Source organism: Malaya genurostris, chromosome 1 (genome assembly GCF_030247185.1).
Source record: "Malaya genurostris strain Urasoe2022 chromosome 1, Malgen_1.1, whole genome shotgun sequence".
NCBI lineage: Eukaryota > Metazoa > Arthropoda > Insecta > Diptera > Culicidae > Malaya > Malaya genurostris.
Genome location: NC_080570.1, coordinates 94,925,972 through 94,952,503, shown reverse-complemented (window position 1 = coordinate 94,952,503; position 26,532 = coordinate 94,925,972). Strand labels below are relative to the sequence as shown.

The window sequence follows — 26,532 nt, the reverse complement described above, 5'->3', positions numbered from 1 at the left end:
GCGTAGGTCTATACTGATTGTTGCGTATCGTATTCTCTCTTCTTCTTTTACGTCCCTTTTTCTTCTCTTTTCTATACATCCCTGTGATAAAAATTGCTACCACTTACAGTCTAGCGTAGCGAAAAAACTGCTTTTGCGTTTGGCAACAATGGATGTTTTTCTAGGATTGTAAATTCCCCTTAATAGATTTCCCTTAGGCAACGAGTACAAGTGCACTAGTAGCAATGCATAGTGGATAGGTATACGTTTTATTCATTACTTTAAGGTTCCGTGCATATTTTGTAATATTTGTTCCTGAAGCTGGATATGCTTTGCTGGACGCCTGTTGGGATTTGTCTCGAATTACGATTCTGAGTGAACCGATTCAAAAAAAATCGAATTATGATGTTTGAAATCTGATAAAAGTTATAGAAATTGAGTGTTCAAGATAAAAAAAATGTTCCTAATGCATAGTATGCATTATACGTTTCGATAATGAACTTGACCTCCTGTTTGAACAGAACATCATATATGGGACAAAAAACAAAACAAAATTGACATAGATAAGCCAACTTACCCTAGATCTGTTGTCGTCGTAGCTGAACGTGATTATCACATTGTTGCTTCGCGGAGTAATTTTAACTGTTGTCGACTCGGCCAATCGTAGATCAGCTGACTTCTCAGCCGTTTGTACTAAGTCTTCCGTTCGAACATCTTCCACTCGTTTGCATTCATCTGCCAGTTGGATCAACGCACCTTTGGTGAAGTTCGTCGTTGAGCCATTTTCAAATGGTCTGTGTAATAGTGAATTTTTTATTAGAACGATGTTGAAAAGCAATCGTCAAACGAAATCAAATGAAAGAAACTTGCTCGTTTTGAATAATTAAAAACATTGTCATTATTCATCACAAAGATATGTCTAAAGGTTACAAAGAAGTTCAAACGACTAACACGTCATTTAGAACCTCACAGATTTACTCGAATCTGAGTACGAATGAAAAGGCTCGTGTCATCGCTAACTGTAATTTTTGTTTCAATGCGTGTTCAGACATTGTTCGATGGGAAACGTATTTCTAGCTTCGTTTACTTCAAGTATTAAGGGGTTATGTGGAGTTAAGCTAAATATACATGCTATATACAAATTGAATAGAAAGTATTTGAACGAAAATTGTAAAGTGACAAACTCCTTGTAGGTTGTTTTTCCCAATTATTGAGGTTGCCTTATATTACATTGGCATGCACTGTGGTTGACTGAAATGTTCTTGGATTTGAAAGGAGTCTCTTCAAAGTTTCCGTGGAAAGTGCAATGAAATGAGTCGCGCCTGAACAAGTTGTAATGAAATAACATTCAATACTACCGATACGATCAATGCTCACCTAAAAATAGTGGTAGATTTCGTTGTTGGAGATCTTCGTTTGATTTCACGTTCACTGACCGGACGCGTTAGAATGCGATGTTTAAGAGAACCTTCTTTGCCGGACGGCACTTTGAATTCATTATCGTGGGGCAGTTGGTCGAGACGTAACCCGTCTGTTTGGTGATGGGGATGTTGATGGTTATGATGATGCGACAAAGTTGTCGGATGTGGCATAGAGTGGTGACGTTGACTGGAAGACGACAGGGCTGAGGATAATGACGTAGAAGTAGTCACAAACGCCTCAGATGATGAAGTTGATGGAGTATAGGAATGGTGTTGTCCATGAGAAGATAACCCTGTCATGGAACTGGAAATCTGATGAAGGTGTTGAGAATGACTAGAGTGTTGCTGCAGTGACTTGTGCTCATATTTGTTCTCCTTCTCAGGTGGTGCTGGATGACTGTTTTTATACTTGCTAAGAAGTGAATGCTCCGGAACATTCGTCAGTCCGTTCAGGTAGCCAAGTTCTCGATCTTTGTAAGCCCCAATCAAAGCTGACGACGATGGAGATGATGACATTTTGGGACTTCTCTCATCAGAGAGTAATTTGTCCTGAGGTAATTGTGGAAGAGAGGTAGGTTTCATGCCGCCATGGCTGTTCAAATTAGTTAAGGAAACTGGTGGATAGATTTTGGCTTTGCTCTCTGGTGAATTGAATGTGTTTGGAGCAAGAAAAGACGATGGATTATATGGTTCCCGTTGTCCCGGCATGTACGTGGGTCGTCCTAAGATTCGCGCGTCCAAATGTGCTGAAGGGTATCTGTAAGAAAATAACAATATATACGTGAAGATACAAAGAACGATTGATGTAAAAATTTACCCAAACGGATAAAGTCCATAGTTTAGACCAGGAAAGGAATTGGCATCCAAAGGACTAGGGAAAAAAGCCAAACGAGGATTGGTAGGGGAGTACAGCTTTCCAATATCAGCCACGGCAGCAGCAGCTGCAGCAGCAGCTACCGCGGCTTCTTTTTGCTGCTCTTGATGCCGGTGTTGTTGCTGATGGTGATGTTGCTGCTGCTGTTGTTGAAACTGCTGCTGTTGCTGTTGCATTTGTTGTTGCTGTTGGAGATGTTGCTGAGTGCGTGTTTGAGCTTGCAAAGTACGTTCGTGAAACTCATGGTTGTAGTGGTTGTGTTTAGCAGCATTTAGCGACTGCGCGCTGTGAGGATTTGGCAGGTTTGGACTGACAGCTAAGTTCACTGGACCAGTCTGAGGTGATTGGGGCGGATCTGAGTATTTAGTTCTCGTCGATGATAATAATCCGTTTCGAGTTGCTTCATTGTATCTGGAAGTGGAAGATAAAAGATTATGATATACTTATCATTGAAAACAGATGATTCTTAGATCAGTTTAATTAGTATCATAATTCAGTAAAAATTTCTATTACATATTTTCTGCAATTGAATTCAATTCGTAATACCATAAACCGTAAAATCAACAATTGACAAGTTATTATTATTAAAACTTTAGATCATGTTTCTTTGTCGAGCTACCATCTTGAATACATCTCTCGCTAGGCAGCAATTTATTTTTGATAAAAAAAAGCAATTTAAGGGAGTAGATTCTTTCAACTTTTCTTGCTATGTCACAAATATCATGACATCGTTACGATGTAATAACGACGTATTGGTTTTTCAATCGAATATAGTTCGGTCGAACCCTAGCTACCTTTGATTTTGCTAGCGTTATTAGAAATACGAATGAAATACGATCGAAAAAACGATACGTCGTTATTCAGAATAAGGGTGAATACCTGATGCTGGTAACATACTTCGGTATTGATTACACAATATCATTCGTCCTTTGTTAGGGGTGTATGTATTTATCTACGATACGAAGGAGATGCGCATGGTTTTTTCTAAGTGGGCCAGTTTGTGTCGCAGCAATTTTTTTAATTCGATGGGTAATCAGCTAGTTAGTGAAGACAGTGAAATTTTCAAATTGTCAGTTATGTAAATCTGTCTTTCGTTGGGTGTTGATTAAAAGTAAAGCCAAGTTAATAATGACTTTACGTCCTAACGAAATCATTAAATCATATGAATCTTCAAGAGTGATCGTTCGTACTGCGGCTCGGCAGAAATTTTATAAGTTCGACAGCTTCTTCTAAGCACGACACTGCTGGGCGAGACCAGATGGTAACCCTATTTCTGTGTCAAGTTTTATTCATACAGAATGAAAAAAACAATAAAATGTCTTCTTGTCAAATGCAATTTACAGGGTTTTTCGTTTGACTTCTCCTATCAAATAGTAAAGCTTGCTTCATTTAGAATTGGAACAAACTTTTGCTATAGTGGCGCTCATGGTGGACGGATTTGGAAGTTCTTGACGCCATCGTGTCGGGAATTTTGTCAGCTTCACGTATGATTTTTGACTTTCCGCAAATCGACTGTACTTTGTAAACAATCAACATGGAAGCCGAAAGAAGGGAAAAAATTGTGCACAGTTATTTGAAAAATCCATTGCGAACTGCATCTAGGCTAGCTAAACAGCTGAAATTGCCCAGAAATACCGTGTTTTCTGATGGACGATAAAACCTATGTCAAGGCTGACTTCGGGCAAATCCCAGGATAAAAATTTTACTTGGCAACGGCTCGGGGGGATGTTCCAGCTAGATTTAAATTTGTTTTTGCCGACAAATTTGCAAAAAAATTTATGATTTGGAAGGCCATTTGCAGCTGTGGCAAAAAAACGAAAGTTTTCGTTACAAATAAGACAATGACATCGGAACTATACCAAAAAGAGAGTCTCCAAAAACGAATTTTTCCGTTCATTCGATCCCACGAACATCCCGTACTTTACTGAAATCGTTTAGAAAACATATATATCGAAATGAAATCGTTTAGAAAACATATATTCTACTTCGATTATTGCGAAATATTCCTGCTTTTTTCGGTAATTTCTCCAGAGCAGATTAAAAGATGATAGCTTTAGTTATTATTATCGGTAAATAATTGAAGAGAAGGATTGCTAAAGGTATGATTACATTAGCCAGTTTATCTGCACAAACTTGTGCAGTTTGACTGTATCATAGTGTAATCGGTTCGCAGTTGTCTGCAAGCAGTCAAAATCGGCTTGACTGTCCATCTGTATGCAGTCAAAGTATGCACATTATCTGTGACAATGTAATCACAGTGTGATCATAGTCGACAGACAAACAGTTGATGACTGTACAGACAAATTTGACTGTTTCTGAAACTGTTGTGCAGAAGTTGTCTGCCACAGATTCTATGACAACCAAAAACTTGTTTATTTCATCCAAACACAAAGCAAAAAGTTCCAGCACCAGTGTGAGAAGTGAGTACACGTGATTTTCCTCAATATTTTTTTTTTGCTTCTTGAAAGAAAAAAAAATAATTAGCACAACCAACAAAATGAAACAGTTTTGCTATTGGAGGTACTTCTGCAACCGGTGTAAATGAAGTCGGTTCGAATGACCATCTGTTAACATGACTTACAAACTGTATTGATTTTAGTCAATTTTATAAGATTTTATATGATTCGGCCATCGTACTTTAAACGACGGTTTAAGTTTTAAATACTTGCATCCGCGCAAAGTTCAGAAGCTCGGGAGTTTTGGCTTTTTATTTGAACCTAAATTTGTGAATATCGGTCAATCGACCTCTACGAAATGTGAGTGAGTTCCATTTTTGAGTATATGATCACTATTTCAGGAACAGAAAGTCGGGAATAGCCAAAGGCTCTTTGCATATGATGCTGTGGCTCTTTAGTTTTATACACAAATATTGTTTATTTTACAAAAAAGTACTTAAAATCGATCGAAATCGATTAACGAGTATTGGACCCCAATTCTATCGCTTAACCACGTGTACTAACTTCTCACCGAACCGCGTTGTCAATGTCGTCATTTCCGGTGGAAACAATGAAGCTTATCGCGAAATATGCTTATGCGAATTACTAATAGAAATTACTACTGAATTTTCCGAGCTCCTCCTTCACGATAAAGTGCAATGGATCTCCAGAAGCATAGTACTGGAACGTTTTGCTTTGTACTTGGATGAAATAATTATGAAAAATTAAATAATGAATTAATGAAAAAAGTATTAACTACTCCAAATTAAAAAATTCTGAACGGTAACAGAAAATGTACTTATTTGAAATTTGTAAGTATTTACCGAATTTCCAATAGCTTATCGTTCGTTCATTAGTTCGATAATTGAATTGATTACAAAGCGTTTGGTAATAAAATTGTGGATCTGTCAAAATCTGAACTCTGCCCTAAAACGAATTCATACCGTTATACCATGTTTGAAAGAGCTTGGACTGGAGACAACCTTCCCAAAATCTTAACTCTTCAATTGTCATATTTACGGAGGTAGGATGATTCTATGGATTTTTATTGCATTTGATTTTTGAATCTACCACTCCATTTACAATTTATTGAAAATGTATCTGTTGCGTGAAAAATACTTAACAATTGCGAAACATATTTTTTCACGCTTTCGATCTTGGTGCCACTCTGGATTTTTAGTAATAGCAGATATACCAGTATGATGTGAGCGTTAAGACACAAACGTGTAGATAATGAACATATGATGTGAAAGAATCTCAATTGTTATTATGACATCTGCTAAACATATAAAATATACATCATAGTCATAGAACAGACAACATCGTATATTTTCATCATTTAAAAATGGTCGAATTTTGTATTAGAAAGAGATGATTTGGGGAAAGCATTAGAATTATGCTTGCATTTGAAGAACAATACTGCAGAGTCAAATCAAAATCAGTTTCAAAGTTCAGGAAGGATACAATCAAAGCACTTGACTGGGAGCTTCTCCCTCACCGTCGTATTCATTTATTTCCGAATACTATTTGTATCAAACGACACTAAATCAGTGAAAACCAAGATAAAGATAGGAAATAACAAACAGAACAACCAAAGATGAAATATTTTGAAATGAAATATGAATTTAAATGAAATGACTACCATTTGTTTTTATCGAATAGCCACGCATTGACTTTGCACCATTTCAATTCTTACGAAGAAGTCGAAAATGGGATGTCTGATTCGCAAGGTATCCACAAATTGCTAGAAAGATGGTCACTATTTCGACTTTTTTTTCTCATTCAAAATAAACGTTTCATTTTAACAAAAATCCGCTCACTTCATATTTGGGTAATAAATGATTTTTAGATACATCGAAGAGCTTCGGTTTCACATTTTCAAAAACTGTGGAAAAGTTCAGTATTTGAAATTGTCTAAAATAATAACCTCCGGGCCTCGGAAAACTTTTCTAAAGTTTGAGCGATTTCTATACCTATTTTTGATATTTATAAAAAAGATAAAAAAAAACCTGTTTTAATCCACCTAGTGGTGTAATGATGCCTTTCTCATATCAATCATACTATCATATATAATACTGTGGTATTCTTCAAAATTTTTTTTCTCATATCAATCATACTATCATATATAATACTGTGGTATTCTTCAAAATTTTTTTTCTTCGATTCTTAAAAGAATAACCGAAATAAATTTGTTTGACCGTCTACTGATAAAAACTATCAATTGGAAAAGATTTGAGGTCGATTTAGAAAACATTTTACGGTTTTTCGCTCTTTTCAGTGATGGTATTAAATTTTTAACACACTTTACCCTATCACCCTTATTCTGAATAACGTCGTATCGTTTTTTCCCTCGTATTTCATTTGTATTCCCCATGACGCTAGCAAAATCAAAGGTAGCTATGATTCGATCGAACCACATTCGATCGAAAAATCAATACGTCGTTATTCAGAATAAGGGCGTATATTTCCGGATCCGGAAGTCGGATCCTGATGAAATTCAGGAACTACGTATGGGACCACAGGACCTTTAATTTGAACCTAAGTTTGTGAAAATCGGTCGCGCCATCTATGAGAAAAGTTGGAACACATATTTTCTTTTTTTTTGCACATTTTACCCCATAACTCCCGAACCGGAAGTCGGATCCAAATAATATTCAGGAATTCTCTATGGGACCTCAAGACCTTTCATTTGAATCTAAGTTTGTGAAAATCGGTTCAGCCATCTCTGAGAAAAGTTAGTGCACTTATTTTCACAATTTTTTTCACATTTTACCCCATAATTCCGGAACCGGAAGTCGGATCCAAATAATATTCAGGAATTTTGTATGGGACCACAAGACCTTTCATTTGAATCTAAGTTTTCATTTTTCATTTTAAATCGGTTCAGCCATCTCCGAGAAAAGTTAGTGCAAAAATACGTTACATACACACATACACACACACACACACACACACACACACACACACACACACACACACACACACACACACACACACACACACACACACACACACACACATACATACACACACAGACATTTTGCGTACTCGACGAACTGAGTCGAATGGTATATGATACTCGGCCCTCCGGGCCTTGGTTCAAAAATCGGTTTTTACAGTGATTGCATAACCTTTCTATATGAGAAAGGCAAAACCGGAGCACATTTATATTCCTTCTTTAATTTCTTCGAAACACAACACACCAAGTAGCAACGCAACGAACTTCCGTTTGTGAGATCAGATCGATATTTTATCATAATGCAATATTCCGTGAAAAGTTCTCTGCCCCACAAACTTTCTTCCAATGTGATCACTTTGTGCAGAAAAACTGTAATAAACAGCCCAGTCCCTATATTTAAGTCTGTAACCAGTTTGATTTGTCTGATCAATGTAATCACAATACAGACATGCTCAAAAAGTCTGTCACAGTCAAACATAACAACTGTCAAAGTATTGACTGTCGGCAGTCAAACTTGACTGTTGCAGTCATTTAACTGTGAATAGTGTAATCACATTGCCAGACCAAATATAAACTGCCGAAAAATTACTTGTCTGTGGCAGATAAACTGTGACAGATAAACTGGCTAGGCTGATCGTAGCTTAAGAGTGGCGTAATAATCAAAAGAGAAAGTAAACAAAGAGAATCTCTCATTGTTACATACGTCGTTTTGAACATTTTATACAGAATTTGTTTATTAGTTACGGGGACTGATGCACGCCGCGTTCCTTAACAACAGTTGGCCCAAAAGTAATCGGATATAGGCATTTGTTTCGGAATAACCAACTAACCAGAAGTTAGCCTGTTTTTGCATACAATTTTTTTGTGCGGTGCTAGAAATGAAGAAATGTTTTGCAACAATTTTTGCATTATATATATACGATCTCAGTCTGCTTTTTACACCCAATGTTTTTATCCGGTGTTTATACTTAAAAATATTTAAAAAAAAGTTTTTACATTTTTGCATCGATTTACAAATTTTCATTCGCTGATTATTGTGTTTTGCCTTCCTCATTTAGAAAGGTTGTGCAATCACTATGAAAATCGACTATTGAACCAAGACCCAGAGGGTCGCGTGTCATATACCACTCGAATCCGTTCGTCAAGATCGACAAAGCCTGTATGTGTGTGCACAACAAATTGAGTACACTTTTTCTCAGAGTTGGCTGAACCGATTTTAAAAAACTTAGATTCAAATGAAAGGTCTTGCATTGCCCCTCTCCTATTTTACAAAAAACGGAAGATGGAAATTGATTTTCAAGACCCCCTTCTCCTAGTTTGAATCCTTCCCCCTCTCTTGTTTGTCGACATATAAGAAAATTTTACAATAAACACCCCTTGTTAGAGGCAATTGATACGAATTACACCCTCTTGAACACCTCTGCAATAAATATCTAAGCTCGTCGAGAAAAATAAAAAAATACCCTAATGACCACCTCTGAATTGCAAAAAATATGTTACCTGTGCCAAGTTTGGTGATAATTTACTGAGTTGTTATGGAACTTTGCTGATGTATACAAACATTTTGACTTCCAGCTTCTTTATTAGCGACACTTGCTATCCTTTACGCATATAAATATGCTTGTTGAAAAATGTCGATTGTTCACAAACACTGTCTGTGCTAAGTTTGATAGCAATCCGTTCAGTAGTTTCGGAGTTATGCCGTTACAAACATTACACCCCCTCAGATCAAATGCACTTGCTTTATCCCCCAACCGAACCCCCTCCCTCCCCCCTTATTATCATGTCTTCGGAATGCAAAATTTTTCTATGGTCTTCAAAACGAATCAATTCTCGTCAAATTAGATATTTTTTTCATGGCCACCCATTTAAAGGACATTTGCTACGCTCTCTTCCCCATTAAGGTGCCCTTACGGTTAGCTCTGAAGAAGCAGTATCTCTAAGCAAGAAGTATCTAAAGACTGTCCCAGAAAGTATGGACGCAACCAAAAACCGCTGCCATTTCGCAATGGTTCAGAATCTGTCAATTGTGCAGTTGTTTATTCGTTTTCATTAGTTTGTTTAGAAATGCGTGGACTATCAGCGGACTGTCACTGAGAAAGATAGCAAAAATGGGAGGAGTAAGTGAAAAAGCCGTGCGAAATGCAATCAGGAAGTTCGGTGAGGACAACACATTTGAGGATAAACCGAAAACGGGTCGAAAAAAGGTCCTGCTAACCCTCAGTTGGATAAACGTATACTGAAGGCGTTCGAACAAAAGAAGGAAATTTCAGTTTGGGATGTGGCCAAAAAGTGGACACTTCGAAGTCAAATGTTCTTCGTGCTAAAGAACGTTTGAATCTTCAAACCTATATGAAGCAGAAACAACCAAAACGTAGTCCGAATCATCGGTCAGGCCGAGGGTTCGAAAGCTGTACAATACGATTCTTGCTGGAAATTTGAGCTGCATAATCATGGACGACGAAACCTAAATGAAACTCGATTACAAATCCTTGCCGGGACCACAATATTATACGGTGCGAGAAGGGCAAGTATTAAACCAGTCCGAGCCATCGATTGAAGTCGAAAAATTTGGTAAGAAAGCCATTTGTAGCTGCGATAAGATTTCGAAACCCTTCATCACCACTGCTTCAATAAACAGCGAAATATACATCAAGGAATGTTTACAAAACGACTTCTACCTATGATTCGAAGCCACAAGGATCCTGTTGTCTTCTGGCCAGATCTTGCTTCTTGCCACTACTCGAAATCAACGGTAGAATGGTATACTATCAAAAATATCACTTTCGTCCCAAAAGACATGAATCCATAAAATTGCCAACAGCTTCGACCAATTGAGGAATTTTGGGTATTAACGAAGGCAGATCTTAGGAAACATGTCTCGGCAGCCGAAACCATTCAACAGTTCGAAAAAGATTGGAAAAAAGTGCCAAAACTTGTCGCCAAGAAGTTTGTACGGAATTTAATGAGGAACGTTCGCAAGAAGGTGCGCCAATTAGTCTACAATGGCTAGGTAGCAAATGTTGAGAATAATATTCTGTTGTTGTAGTTTAATATTATTAAAATATCGAATAAAATTTGAATATCTAACACTTGTGAATTAGTGCGTCCATACTTTCTGGGACAGTTTTTATACCAACTTTGGTAGCTCGAATAAATTAATCAGCCCTCAAAATCATTTAAACAGGGTTTACAATCTTCAATCCATTATTCTGCCAAAATTCGAGTTTTTCTTATATATTTTGAACTTCTTTCTAAAATATACTAAAAACGACAGAAAATGCTGAAAGCAGCAAATCAATACATTCATACATTTCTCATTGTCTGAATAAAAAAATAATAACAAAACGATTTGATTGATTGATTGATTTTTATTTAGGAGGTTTTACACTTTTGTGCATTCGCCTCTTACTTTTACATATTCAGCTTCCTTAAAATTTTCTATAAAGCACGAAAATCAACCTCAGTATATCGTCAGCATGTCACCGATATCGATTATAAATTACAACATGCTGTAAAATATAATTATGTTCCAATGAAAGTTACAATATTTTACGACATACCTACAGCGATTTTGCGACATACCGGCTCGTGAAGGCTACTACGGAAAATAAAACAAAGTACAAGTACGAAGCTTTACACTCAAATTTTTATTATAACTACGTTATGATAAGCATTAGCTAAGGTTAAGACAAAATATTGTTTTTTTTTTAGTCTTGATGGTATGATATTTTTACCGTAACAGCAGTTAATAGTGTAGAAATTTCTCCCTTTGGGCGTCGAAAAAGAGAGCCTAGCGGCAAGTTGATGAGAATGTTGTATTGATTCGGCGCTTTCGTCGTTTATATACTTACTATTCCTACACACTCAATATGTGGATTTCATGTCTCGGGAAAATATCCCAGGAATGTGTGTGATTTGGATGTAGATATTTTTAGACGACATTTCAACAACTTCTTTGATGAGTGTTCCTTTCCTACTCCCACAGATGATCCGGTCACTGCCAATAAATGGTTGGGTGGGAACTTGTTGCCGAAAGGAAAACGACTCACATGAGCCTCTGTTCATAATAAGTGTCGTGTGGAAGATAAGTTCGTAAACCGGTGGAATGCGATGAGGACAATGGCAACAACGAAGAATGGGATAGTAGAAGAAGCGTGTAAGGAAGGAATCGAAAAAATAGTGAGTGGATGAAAAATATTTTAATGAATGATTGGTGGATGCGGGATCTGCCGGTAGGTTGCAGAGTGAATGTACACGAGCAAGTTTGCGTGAGTTACATGTTGTTGGGTAGTATCACCGTGTTGACTGACGGAGAGAAGAGAATAACCTTGAACTTTTCATTATGTTTATTTTTGAATATATTTTTTTCTCATTCTTCAGCATTTCTGTGCGTATTTTTATAGTAGAATCGATTGAAGAACAACGTTGTCGACTTGTTATAGGGAGTTGGAAAATTTAACTATGGTAAGTATGGTACATCAATAAAACTATTGCGCTTTCCACCTAGTCCACTCTCCACTTGCGCTTTCCACCTTTCCACTCTCATATAATTCATACCATCATGAATATTTCCGTGGAATTCTAAGAGCCGTTTTCATTGAATAGAAACAGGAAAATTTGTTCGGACGTAATCTAGCAAAATTCATAAATTCTGGTTATACTCTAGTTCCGGAACCGGAAGTAGTATCCACACTAAATTGTGGACTTCCGGTCAAACGATCTCTGAGAAAATATACTGAGTTTCATTTTGGCGAATTAGGATACCCGGAGTTAATTTGAAAAGCCGTCTACTATCAAAGACTAGCGATTGGAATAGTTGCAAGCCAGGTTTAGACATATTTTTAAGTTTTTTGATTCGCCGCTTTAAGTGACGATAAAATATTACATACACCAGGCGCGTATACAGGGGGGTACCGTAACAACTGTTTTGAAAAAGCTTCACAGTCCACTATATACATCTCATTACCCGCTCGTTGACCATGAAGAGATTACTGCCCACTAGAAATCAGCTAGCGCCCAGTGGTGGACTGTAGGGACCAGTTTGGGAATCACCCTTGGGTCTCGTTTGAAAAGTCGGTGTTCACAGTGATTGCATAGCCTTTCTTTATGAGAAAGGCAAAAATGCTTTAGTTTCTATTGCGAATGTATTACTGTTAACTAAGACAAACGAAAAATTCCGATAAACGGATAACATATTGACAAGATATACAAACCACTCGACGATTGCATCACAGGTAATATATCTTAGCAAAAATCAAAACGTCTGATATGTTTGTATTTGAATAACAGCTACACATAGTATTTATCTTTAGAGTATTATTTTTATACATTAATACTATTCTTCGATGTGAGAAGCTGTATGAGAAGTATGTTCGGAAACTGTCAAGTTGACCCGGTTGAAGTTATCAATTCTGAAACACAACGAAAATGTATTCAATTCTCACCACACCGAATCGAATAATTATGCTAGATACATATGAAATTTTTAATTAGAAGAAGTTACCTTACTTTATCTCATAATATCTCTTAATTCATCATTCAGGGGTTTTGTTTGTTCGTGCAAAAAGCACATAATTTGGTTCTATTTCTTCGCGTTTCGTTTATGTTTGATAGAAAAAAAGGTATTCCTTTCCCTTGCGACAAATTTGCTTCAAATGAAACATCTGTCTAGATTTGATAAGGAACTAAATCGCGCACACTATATAACGAATTTATTAAACTTATTGCACAGTAGTGAGACTACGATCAACACACGTTAGTTCACCTACCTCTGTTGTTTCGGATAGGGTCGGGCAAATTCAGCCACCGACATGTCGACCAAATTTGGACCCAGCAACGGTAGGCCGGCAGCCGAAAGTGGAAGCTGGCCGAGAAGTGAAGATGCTGTTGTCCCTGGAAACGGATGGGAATAGACCCGGCCGGATCCTAGGCTCTCTACCGCTGAAAGCATTGGCCGAATGTTATCTGATTTGTACAGCTCCGACGCCTCCAGGCGACCGGCTGTGTCACCGGCAGAGGAACACAAATTTGCAACTGTGTTTCAACTGATAAATCTTCGATTTCCATACAAGCACAAATACTAACTAACCAACCGAATAAAACAATATTTTATTATTTTTGTTTCACTTCACACTGCTAGCGACAGCATGCTGTTGCCACGTCTTCACTACAGCTATCAGCTTTCAGACTAAAATCATTTACATCCACGTTGGAATCCATTAAAAATCAATTCTATTGACGTAATTCTATCGAAAAATTTGTTTTCTGCCGCTACAGTTTTTTCCTTTCACCACACAGTGCTTCTTAGACTCCCGGGAGTTTGTTTATTTCAACTCGATTTTCATAGGTATGTATATATACATCGGTGTCTCGTGACCGGTTGTTGCACAAACGCCAGAAAGTGTTGTTCTGCTGGTTTGGTTGAGCGCGTGATTGGTTCTAAGCAGACTCAAGCTACGATCGTAACACTTCTCGACACAAACAGCAGACAGCGCTGACTCCAAGTGAACCCAAGATCTGTGTATGGCTGAAATAGAAGAAAGAGATATAGGAATAAAAAACATTGTATGTATATTTTTTCATCTTGTAAATAGATGTTTTATATCTGTGCGGCAAACAATTCTTGTCTTACACGTTGAAAGAAAGCAAAAAAGCATCTCAAAATTGTGTTTTAAAATAGGAAATTTGAAGCGGTTTCATCAATGATACGTATATAATTAAGTACGGTGTGAGTGTAATGATTTACAACTTATTGCACGTTAGACTACATTTTGTCGTTGATAGTTGGATCTAAAACTTCTACACAGAAAAAAATAATTAAATTTACCCGACATGTAATTCAATGATACTTTGAAAGAGACATAAATTGAATAAAAAATTGATTGAAAACCGTCACGTGTAAAAGTAAATTAGAACACGTTGATTTTTCAATGAATTTTTCAACATATTTTAATCTACGATTACTTTTGCTTTTAAAGTATATTCAAAAGTAAAGACCTGAGGAGTAACTTTATATTCAATTTCCTGCTCCAAATATGTCCCGGGTTGGCGGTTCAATGCATAGTAGGATCCATAGTACTAGCCATGCAATGATTCTGTACACTAAGAATCGGCTGCGAAGTCTGTTGAAACAGAAAGGCCAAATTCCACAAAAGGAATGTAATGCCAGGACTTTGACTTTGCTTCCAAATATGTGCATGAAAATAGATGTAAATATTTTTATCCGTGTAGACCAGGGGTTCCCATGGACTCCTTTACTAAAATTAACTTAGGCCTCAGACCCCATCAACAAATTCCTTTGAAAATATCTTGCTTTTACCCTTTTTTATGTATATATAAAAAATAGGTATAGAATTCGCTCAAACTTAAAAAAAAATTACCGAGGCCCGGAGCGCCGAGTGTCATATACCAATCGATTCAGCTCGACGAACTGAGCAAATATCCGTGTGTGTATGTGTGTGTTACTGTATGTGTGTTGTCAACTAAGAGGTCGAGATCTCAGAGATGGCTGGACCGATTTTGATCAAACTAGTCGCAAATGAAAGGTCTCCCCGTCACCCAGAACGCTATTGAATGGTTTTGAGATAGGATGTTTACTTTTTGAATTATAAGAAGTTTTATGTCAAAATTCAAAAAAATTTTTGACCGTATCTGTCACACTTAACCTTGAAAACAGAATATGTTTCCAGACTTCGATTGCGCACGGTAAAAGCTATCCAACAAGTCATAGATTGTCAAAATCCGTTCATTTTCAACGGAGATATCGACATTTTTGTGTAAGCGACGTTTCCCCCTATTCCAGCAGTAGGAGTTTTGAGCGCTGTATGACAAAGCAATGCTTGGGAGCAACGTGAAACACGATATTTCATACTGTTACATACAATTGTTTCTAGGTACCAAAAAGACTGTGTACAGTATCCTTTTTCATGACATTTTGCCTCGGACCGATTTTAGCACGGTTCGTATTTGGCAACATAATTGTTGGAATATGACATATGTAAACCAATTGATGGCAGCATTTTCTAGTTGAAAGCAATTCCATAATTATATTGTTTTAAACTACTTGTTGGAAGAACATAACATGAATATACCATTCGAATCAGCTCGTCGAGATCAGCAAATGCATGTGTGACCAATAATTTCACTCAATTTTTTTTCGGAGATGACTCAACCGTTTTCTACAAACTCAGATTCATATGAAAAGTCATATGCTCCTATACAAGGTTCCTGAATTATGTTTGGATCCGATTTCTGGTTACGGAACTATAGGATGATATGTAAAACGAAATTAAAATTGTGTAGCTCATTTTTATCGTAGATGGCGATCTAAGATTTAAATGAAAAGTTTTAAGAATCTGTAAAACATATTTTTTTTCAGTCAGATATAACTTCCGGTTTCGGGGATACATGGTGATTGGTATAAAAATGTCTATTTAACATAAATCATCAGGTTTATCGGGTTAGCAGATTTGGATAGTCCATAACCAAATAAACTTATTTCAGATTTAGTGATAACAAGACCGTATATTCACAATCCGCTTAGTTTTGTAACGCAACTTTCCATTCAATTTCCTGCTATAAATATGTGCATCAAAATAAATGTAAATTCACAAAATATTTTTATCTGTGCATAAACCATAAGATAGAAAGAGATCTACTATCTCAATCCGATCCATTGGTGCTAAGGGTAAGATAGAGGTAAGGTAAGAGTTTTCGCGTTTCTATAACAACAGTATTGCACAATTGTCAAACTATTTTTTCTTTTATATTGCTTCTCAGAGCCGCAGCAAAAATATTTTATTACAATTCGATGGCTCAAAATCGAATAATGCGAAAAATAACATGTCGACTTTACCAATGCGACGATTATTGGTACAATAGTCAAATCAACTTTTTAATTCAAATTAATTCAAAATTTAGATCATCTGTTGATTTTGGTATGGTAACTTTTAGATGCATTATCTAAGTATTGTATAAATATAACATAATAAGTGATTATCACAATGGGGTATTTAATTATTTCTTTCTGTTCGAGCATCTGAAGCAATAGTAAAGCAGGAGTAGGACTGTAGAATACTTGTAGCCAAATGAAGCTAACTATGTTTTCGGTTTCAACGGTACACCTATGTAGGGAAGAAAAGGATGCCTTGATTACACCCCAAGTAGAGTGAGTAAAGTCGGGGCTACACTACACCAGTGCGCAGCGCTTAAAACAAAAACGACATACCTTATGATAAAAAAAGAACCGGAATTTTCAAAAATTCCCGCGCTTGTCCAATCGGTAAACTTTTATTCTCTCAACGTTGGCAACACTTTTATACACATTCTGTCAAATTTTGACGCATATCGTACGATTAGTTTTTGTTTGGCGTCTATACAAAGAAGTTGAAAAATTTTCTTGTGGCGATGCGCGGTAATTTGCATCTAATAAGATGTAAAATCACAGGTTTTTTTTAAGTGTGTAGTTATATCAGCCGGTGTCAGTAGCATAGTGTGGTGAAGAACTACACTTGTTACACGACCATACTAGGGGACTCGAATTTAGTGTTCGACCCCCTCAAGCAGAAGGTAAAATAGAACTCATGTCTTTCTTCTGATCATGCTTATATGAGCCTGCCTAGGCTAGCTTTCCCGTTCTAAATTTATAACTGATTCAATCAAGAATATCAATCCGTCTTTTCATTTCATATCTTTCGTCTCCCTCAGTTAATGCTTGCCGAAAAGAACCAATCAAAATCGATAGAGTAGACATTAAGCGGCAATTAAAACCAAATAACATAACAAGTATAATTTTTGTATAATTCGGGATTTCAATATAACTATGTTTTATTCTATGAGTATTTTCGCAATATCCGTATTTTTATATTTTTATATGTGGATTAACGAAATAATGTAATTTTTTGCGGAAAACATTCAAAGTAAACTTGTGTCCCTCACACACAGCTTTAAACTCTACAACTTTATTTCAAAAAGCACACACAAACATTTCATGATCTCCAAATCAAACTAAACCGAGTAGAAAATGTCACTCGAGCTTCCAGGACTTGGCTCGTGTCGGTGATTGCATGACTTTTTAATATTTGAAATGCAAAAATCAACGAAATGCACAAGTTTTCACTGGCAAAATTGTTTCACTTTTTCATATTTTTTCTTACTTTTCTTTACGTTTCGTCTTAGACTCGTCAGTGCAGAGCAGTTCAAATTGAACTGCTTAGTGCAAACTTAAACAGTTCATTCTGAACCGCTAAGCAGACGTAAAGTTAATGCTATTTGCAAAACATTTTCAATTGGCACCGAAGAGCCATTTCTTTTCTGACGTGCCGAACGAAAACGTCTTTTTCGACTAATACTGGCCGATTCAGGTATGGTCATTTAGGGGTTATCCTAAGTTTGTGCTTTAGGCACAGAACCGTTTTTACTTTTCTTTACGTTTCGTCTTAGACTCGTCAGTGCAGAGCAGTTCAAATTGAGCTGCTTAGTGCAAACTTACAGTTCAATTTGAACCGCTAAGCAGACGTAAAGTTAATGCTATTTGCAAAACACTCTTTTCTGACGTGCCGTTATTTCTTATTTTTCAAGACCATAGTTCGGGTGATAAAAATTATCTCTCGCCGAAAATTCGTTATAATGATGAATTGGCCTTACAGCTTTTACGCTATGTTGTATAACAAACAAGAAAGAACTTGATATGCTCGATCATCTAACTACTGGTAGTACCGATATTGCCTTCTGCTGCCCAAAAAATACAATCAATAAATCTTTTTTTTCGTCGTAAAAGGTAACTTGTTCGATTAGGAAGGAATTTTCCAGGCTTTTCAAGGAGGGAATGCTGATTCAGCTGATTCCGGTCAGTAACGAACGCAGATTGGAATATGTTGTGAATTTACACAAAAGCAAACAAGAAATAGAATATTAAGTTAGGTTACATGTCTTTATTTTCAATATAATTCAAAGGAAAAACAAATCAGTAATTTAAAAATACATTATAATTCATTGAAAAATCAATGCATTCCATTAGTTCTACATCGATAGTGGTTTTCAGTCAAATTTTGCGATTCAACTGATTTTTTATCACTATTTATTTTTCATATCACTTTTGTTTTTATTTCATATCACTACATTTTTCATATCACTTTGGTTTTTATTTTATACATTACATGTCGTGTAAAATTGATAATTTTTTTCTTGGAAGTTGCAACCAGGGCACTCCCATATATCACAGCTCCACCAATCATTTTATATACTGGAACCACACAGCAAAAAAATATGAAATTCATAGGTAACGCAAGTCCCTTTATAACTCAATTCGAAAAAAATAAAATTCGTAAAATGCCTGAACTTTACACAAATCATTTAAATATGTGTCAAACATACTCAGCCTTTCCAACTGGTGTGTAAACTTACATGTTAACCTTGGTATTATATTCCTGTAGTGCAATTTGACCTTCTATTTCAACAGACTTCGCAGCCGATTCTTAGCGTACAGAATCATTGCATGACTAGTTCTACTGACACTTCTAGGTCGGGACTCGAACGTATAACAATCGGCTGGTATGACCAGCACCGTATGCTTTGAACCGCCAACCCGGGCTAACATGTAACTTACATGTTACAGCAATTAAAAATATGCCAGAACGCATTAAATCTGTATTAGATCAATTACAGTTTCCATATATGCGCATGAAAATATTACATTTATTTTCAAGCACATATATGGAATAGGCAATTGAACGGAAAGTTACATTGCAAAACTAAGCGGTTTGTAAAAATACAGTCTTGTTCAATGAAAAACTAAATGAAAGTTTCATCTTTTCTTTCTGTATAATTTTTATGTCATGTTACTCCTTAAAGCCGAAAAGAAAATGTTGCATCCGACTTTATCACTAACGGATATATGTTGGTTGAGGATCGAGTAATTTACAAAATAATGTAGTAACTACACAAATTAAATGACTCTTGGTACAATAACCCGGTTTATGATGAATTGTTAGATGGAGTTAGCGGTTCAACAAAACTGATAAGTCGGAGACGAAACGTAAAAAACCTTATAAATTTGCCAACTCAAATTTTCTATGGGCAGTTGATTTACCTTAATTCATTGATCTCCGTCGTCGATACGATTTTACCGAAACATTGCAAGTTTTGCGAGAAAGTATTTGTCGTTGAACAGTTTATTCTTTTTCTACATTCCACCGAACTTTCAAGGGTATCAATTTCCCAATACCGACCAGTCCCAAACAATGTGATTTTGATTCATATACCGACACGTATACACAAGTAACGCTTTCAACAGTCCTATATTGACTACAGAATATGACTAACTAAAAACCTCAATGCCCTCCTACTCTGTTCCTACTTCTAGACGAACGAAATTCTCTGAATGAATGTACATAACCTATACAAACCAGCCGTCGCCACTGGTTGACATGAAATGTTGCTCCGTATCTACGTAACGATTCCCTGCAAATTTTATCGGTGGTGGGGTCATAGTACGCCCTATCCCACTCACTATTACATGCCACTGAAGCACAACCATACACAATAATAGCCGGCTGGGGTGGTAGCAGACTGAATAAGAGTTTGCCGGGCCCATCAGACCGAAAATACAGGCTTTTGCGCATACTCGACCACCATTCGGATACTCCGTAAAAGTTCGGTGATTTACTGAGAGAAATTGGAGTCAATGTCTCTCCTAGACCTAGGCCGAGGCTATCCGGTTGGTATAGGATGGTGTCACCGAAACCGATTCGTCCTTGAACATGGAAAAAGTATAACCATGGAGAGGAAGGTAATGCTGTTTACTGAATGCCGGTTCGTCTCATCCATCCCCCAAGGTATCGAGGCGCGCGTGTTGTTTTTCATTGCACTACCTGTCATGGAGCCCTCTTAAATTCAATTTCATAGATATTTAAGCAGCGCCTTTGGGACCATGAACGTTCGATATTTATTGAATTTTTTTTAGATTTAGATATATACTACGTATTATATACTAATTCATCACATATATTTTTATAGTGTTATTTTTCTATACTTTATATTGAATTGATATTTCAACTCAATCGTAAGCAATAGCAGATAGAATTGAAGAACAGTGCCAAAATCATATTTAGTATTGTACATACAAATCCATGTGAAACATCACGCCTAACCTGTACTTTGTCTCGTATTACACTGATAAAGCAACAGGTTTTTGCTTGCTAAAATGCTCGACATTCGTTGTTCGCTCCATAGGTACATTATGCATTGCACTAGTATTGGTTGTGGTCTGCACGAGAAAGGCGAAGGAGGGCATGGTCCCAACATGGAAAGAGCAAGTACATGGCCTAAGACAGATGGAAGCAGAATGTATAAGTGCGACAAAAAGCAATTGAAGGTCAGGAATGGTACCTTGGTAGTAGGTTGGTAACTGAACTTGGATTATGGGGACCTGCAAGACGAGGTAATAGTGTAATGAAACATTGCTACCGAGAACAGAAGCTTTTCAGGGGGGTTGCTAAACAACGCGAGCTTACTCGGAGAAAGCGATTGATTCTTCCAGTGGGCGAATAAATGTCGTGTTTGCTACTGAAATAAAGAATACAAACAAGTACAAACACTACATTAAAGATGCTATGTGTTGTATTATATTGACAGCTTTGATTCCTTTTTAGACATAGAGAACCGATAAGGCCGCCTTCGTTCGTTGCCAGAAAAATTACTTATTTCAACGACTAGGTGCACAAAGCGCCCAGTCCAAGCCACAAGCAATATAGAGATAAACCCACGCGCGATGCTATCAAATGCCTGTTTTTCCTTAGCCGGAGCTCAGAGTCCTATTAATAAACTAGACACACAGTTCAGCGAGCAAATAACGTCGGCAACAAGCGGGTGGATTCCACATGGAAAAGGACAACTAGGACTAACCAACACAATGTCGTTATGTTGCTCGACTGGGCGGGGTCGTTCCGCACCGCATATCAGGAACTCTTCACAAACAATCCTTGTTCATGACTTTGAAACACTAGGTTTGAGAAGGATCAAAATAAACCAATGTGTAATGTTGACAACCGCCGGATTGATGTCGCACGTTGGTCAATGCTCACTGTTTTGCCTTTCTCATTGAGAGAAAAAGAAACTATGTGGGTAACGTTAGCCTTAATCATCCCAGTTCTACCGTTCATCTCATATATCAAAACCAGCCAGTTAGAGAGCGATCTGCTCTTTGTTCGATGTATTGGCTCAAATGATAAGATGAAAATTGACACATTCGCTCCGAATTCTTGCGTTACTTTAACATAAGTATTGTAAAATTTAACACTAATATTGCAGTGCCTTTGCTTCTTGGGAACGAGGTCATCGATTACGTTGCAATCCGTTGATTGACGACTGATCTACAAAATAATGTGGGAGCTCGACTCTCGACATGACTGTTAGTAAATTCACTCTAATCATTCCGTAAACTGATTATCAAACATGAACCAATTTGCGCCAATGTTTACAACGCATGCTAATTAATTTTCAGAATTTTCGCTTTGTGATGGATATATTGAGTTCGATGGAAATCGTTAAAATTAAATTTAAATAATAAAAAATCATTCAACATGTGTTCTATTTAACTAACAACTATGCAGTGTAGAACACTGATAACATCCGCACATGGAAAGCCTTTGGTTATTAGGTAGGTTTCTTTATAGTGTCGATTTAGGCGGTGTTTTTGCAGCACAATAAACATCCTTTCAAGGTCTGGATTTCCAACATTAAATTCGAAAATTATTATGAATCTCTCCAAAACTCTAAGAGCAAATTCAGTAGCTAGAAGTTCTATATGGAAGATCTATAATAGAACAGAAACTGGAACAAACGTATCCCCAGCAAAGCCGTTCTAGTTTTATTTATTCGACCAGTTCTTCTGTCAAATTTAAAACTGGTCTACGATGCCGTTCTATTTTTTGTATATTTGAAACACGAGTAAAACACTGCTGGGGCTGCCAGTTTTTCTTGTTATAAAATTCAGATTTAAATTTTGGAACTGGCATAAATTATGCATCTAGAACTAAAACACTACTGAATATGCCCTAAGAGCAAATTCAGCAGCTGCAAGATTCATATGGGTGGTCTATAATGTAACTGAAACTGAAACAAACGTATCCCCAGCAAGCCGTTTTAGTTTTATTTATTCGAACAGTTCTACTGTCAAATTTAAAACTGGTATACGCTGCCTTTCTATTTTTTCCATATTTGAAACACAGATAAAACGCTGCTAGGGCTGCCAGTTTATTTTGTTACAATTGCTTGATTTAAATTTTAAAACTGATATAAATTATGCATCTACAACTAGAACACTCCTGAATATCCCCTTATTAAGACTACTTTCAACTGAGCAGGTTTCTGATTCTTTTGCCAGTTTCATCCATCTGACATCTTGATATAATTGTTATTATTACTAACTTGGCAAAACTAAAACGATTATTTTTTCATTTGTATTTAATAGTTATTACACTGAGGTCTTTTTTATGCGGTCTTTTTTATGCAAATTTTCAGAATTATGCGGTTTTTTTATGCGATGTTTCAGAGTTATGCGGTTATTTATGCGAATTTTCAGAGTTATGCGGTTTCCTTTCTGCGTTTTTTTATACGAAGTTTCAGAGTTATGCGGTTTTTAAGGAAATTTTCAGAGTTATACGGCTTTTTTGCGGTACGTAAACTCGCATAAAAAAGACTTCAGTGTAATTATTATTTTAGTACATCCAAAATGTCCTTTCGACACTCCATTGAATCTACACTGCATTGCTGCATTGCGTGACTGCTTTACAACGTATTCCATATTAAACGGAATTGATAACAATAGGATAATGAATAGGAAATTTCATAAGCAAATGAAATAATCATTTGGATACATTGAATTATAATATTCACTCGTTAAATCAGATAAAGCAGTCACGACTTCGGTTGAAGGCCAAATTAGGCATTCAGATTCGTCTTCCTTTTCAAATTATTGAACACTTTTAGAATGATCTTTAGAATAATAAGAATAATATATAATTCATATTTGTTGTTTCAATTCAGGGGCAGGCTTCACTTCATGAAGATCGATTTAGCCCCATACAAAGTTCCTGATTTTCATTTAGATCCGACTTCCGGTTCCGGAGCTACAGTGTGATATGTACAAAAATTGTGAAAAAAATGTCACTCACTTTTCTCCGAGATGGCTGAACCGATTTTCACAAACTTAGATTTAAATGAAAGGTCTCATGGTTCCATACAAAGTTCCTGAATTTAATCAGCATCCGACTTCCGGTTCCGGAATTACAGGGTGATATGCACCAAAAAGGGGAAATAATACATTAAAAATGTGAAAAAAATGTCACTCACTTTTTTCGGAGATGGCTTAACCGATTTTTACAAACTTAGATTCAAATGAAAGGTCCCACGGTCCTATACCAAGTCTGTGTGTTTAATTTGGATCCGACTTCCGGTTCCGGAGCTACAGGGTGATATGTACCAAAAATGTGAAAATAATGTCACTCACTTATCTCGGAGATGGCAGAACCGATTTTCACAAACTTAGATTCAAATGAAAGGCCCTACGGTCCCATGCAAAGTTCCTGAATTCTATTTGGATCCGACTTCCGGTTCCGGAATAACAGGGTGATATGCACCAAAAATGAGAAAATAATGCATTAAAAATGTGAAAATAATGTCACTCACTTTTCTCGTAGATGGCTAAACCGATTTTCTCAAACTTAGATTTAAATGAAAGGTCTCACGGTCCAGTACGAAGTTCCTGATTATCATTTAGATCCATTCCTCTGTATCCGGAAATACAGAGTGATATGCATAAAAAATGTGAAAGTAATACATAAAAAATGTGATAATAATGTCACTCACATTACTCTGGGATGGTTAAACCGATTTTAACAAACTTAGATTCAAATGAAAGGTCTTATGGTCCCATACAAAGTTCCGAAATATCATGCGGATCCGACTTCCGGTTCAGTAATTACAGGGTGATATATACCAGAAATGTGAAAATAATGTCACTCGTTTTTTAGATTAGCATCACTTTTCTCATACGAATAGGCCACGCAAATGTAAGCACTAGTTTGGAAAAATGATGCTGACTGTGTGACATAAACACTGAAGCCTGCTTTTGTGAACTGTTTTAATCAATCTGAATCAATTGGTGTCAAAATTAGTATCCGAAATTATTTAATTAAAGTATGAAATATATTTTCATGAGACTGTTATGTATTAAGAGAAAGGCATTATCACACCACTAGGTGGATTAAGAAGGGTTTTTTCAATTGACACGGCTCAATAGCCTTAAAACTGAATAGAGCCGGTTCATCTTATTTATTTAAAGTATAACTAAAATCACTGCAATTTTTCTTTGTTCAGGATCTCTTCGATTGTTTTTTGGAGGAGAGGTAGTCTCTCTACACACTTAGAAAATTTCGCAGAATTCGGTCATTTTTTACCGAATTTTCAACAGCTGAACGTTCGGTAATCAGTTCGGTAATACAATCGATTACCGATCGTTCGGTAATTGCTGAACTGTCAAACAATTACCGTAAACTGTAAACAAAATGGATCTAACTGATTGTTCGGTAATTTGTTGTTTGTTTGTTTTCCTTTGGTTAAAATTCTTTTATTTTCGGATTTCAAAAAACAACACATGTTCACAAAATAAATGAATTTTTAATTTAATTCCAACCTGTTGTGGCTATGGTTTTATTCCACCTTCCAAAACACTGCACAATCCGTCGAGTCCACCAGAAATTACCCTCGAACGATTTGTGTACGCAGCAAGTGGACAAGTGATACAAAATTATTTTCTGCTTATAAGTAAATAAAAAGCTCTTCAAGATTTTTTTCGTTTGGTTTATAAAAAGACTCTTACTGAACATTTTATCAATTGTTTGACAGTTAGTTTTCACGACAATCGGTATTTACAGAAGTTCGGTTATTGGAAGATTATTTTACTATACGGACGGTAGGGTTTTACCGTACTCGGCTACTATTCAGATTTACCGTATGAATTGTATATCTATTTACAGAATATGGTAATGAAAACTTGTGTCCGGTAAAAATTTGCATAATTTTTGTAAAATGACGCTCATGTGCCAAAATATCGGTAATTTCTATTGATTACCGAAAGTTTTCGTCAAAAAAATTACCGAACAACGGAATGGAATCTAAGTGTGTAACATCCAGCGAAGCACCCCAACTATTGGTTCACCTAAAGCACCTTCGTCCATTAATTCGTCGTCGCTGTTGTTGCTTTCGATTTTGTTTGTTGTTGTTGAAAACATTGTTATCAGACTTTGCCTTTCTCTATAGAGCAGAATTGGTGGAAAACCGACTTTTGATCGGAGCTCCGGAGGCCCATAGTGTTATATACCATTCAACTTGGTTGGTCGAGATCGGAAAATGTGTGTGAACCTTTCAAAGACCGAATTTAACAAACTTAGGTTCGTTTGTAAGCTACTCTTAGGTCAAATTCGAGGATCAATTGGCTGTCACTTCCGGTTCCGGAGATATGATGGTATAAGTGACGTAACCGATAAAACGCTTTTTTCTCGCCGCTCAGTTTTCTCGGTGAAGACTCGACCGTTTTCAACAATCCTAGTCTCACTTAAAAGCGGCATTCGCTTCATTGATCAAGCTCGAAGATAAAATTGCACATACTTACGGTTCCGGAGATATAATCGCATAAGTGATGCAACCGATAAATAGCGTCTGAGATTGCTTGGGGCCGATATAGTATTGTTTTCGGTGTGCATGAATACAGACGTTCGTTACCTTACCAAAATAGGTAGGTTTTACATTACATTGTCATGTGGCTCGTTGAGCCATTTGTTTTCGAATTGGCAAATTAAATTA

General features: G+C 36.6%; 1 protein-coding gene across 4 annotated transcripts in view; it reads right to left on the bottom strand.

The window, feature by feature from the left end:
• LOC131425128 (ataxin-1-like) overlaps window positions 1–26,532 on the bottom strand; it is a 72,382-nt gene that overhangs the window by 8,516 nt on the left and 37,334 nt on the right. For 3 of the 4 annotated variants that reach the window (XM_058586735.1, XM_058586737.1, XM_058586738.1), the window contains exons 2-5: window positions 13,440–14,197; window positions 2,218–2,685; window positions 1,357–2,157; window positions 557–773 (exon numbers count right to left, since the gene is read on the bottom strand). In XM_058586735.1, the coding sequence (XP_058442718.1) occupies window positions 557–773; window positions 1,357–2,157; window positions 2,218–2,685; window positions 13,440–13,621 (1,668 nt within the window). In that variant the 5' untranslated portion in view covers window positions 13,622–14,197. Of the gene's footprint in view, window positions 1–556; window positions 774–1,356; window positions 2,158–2,217; window positions 2,686–13,439; window positions 14,198–19,759; window positions 19,991–26,532 lie in introns of those variants that run through there. The other variant, XM_058586736.1, reaches the window with a different exon arrangement.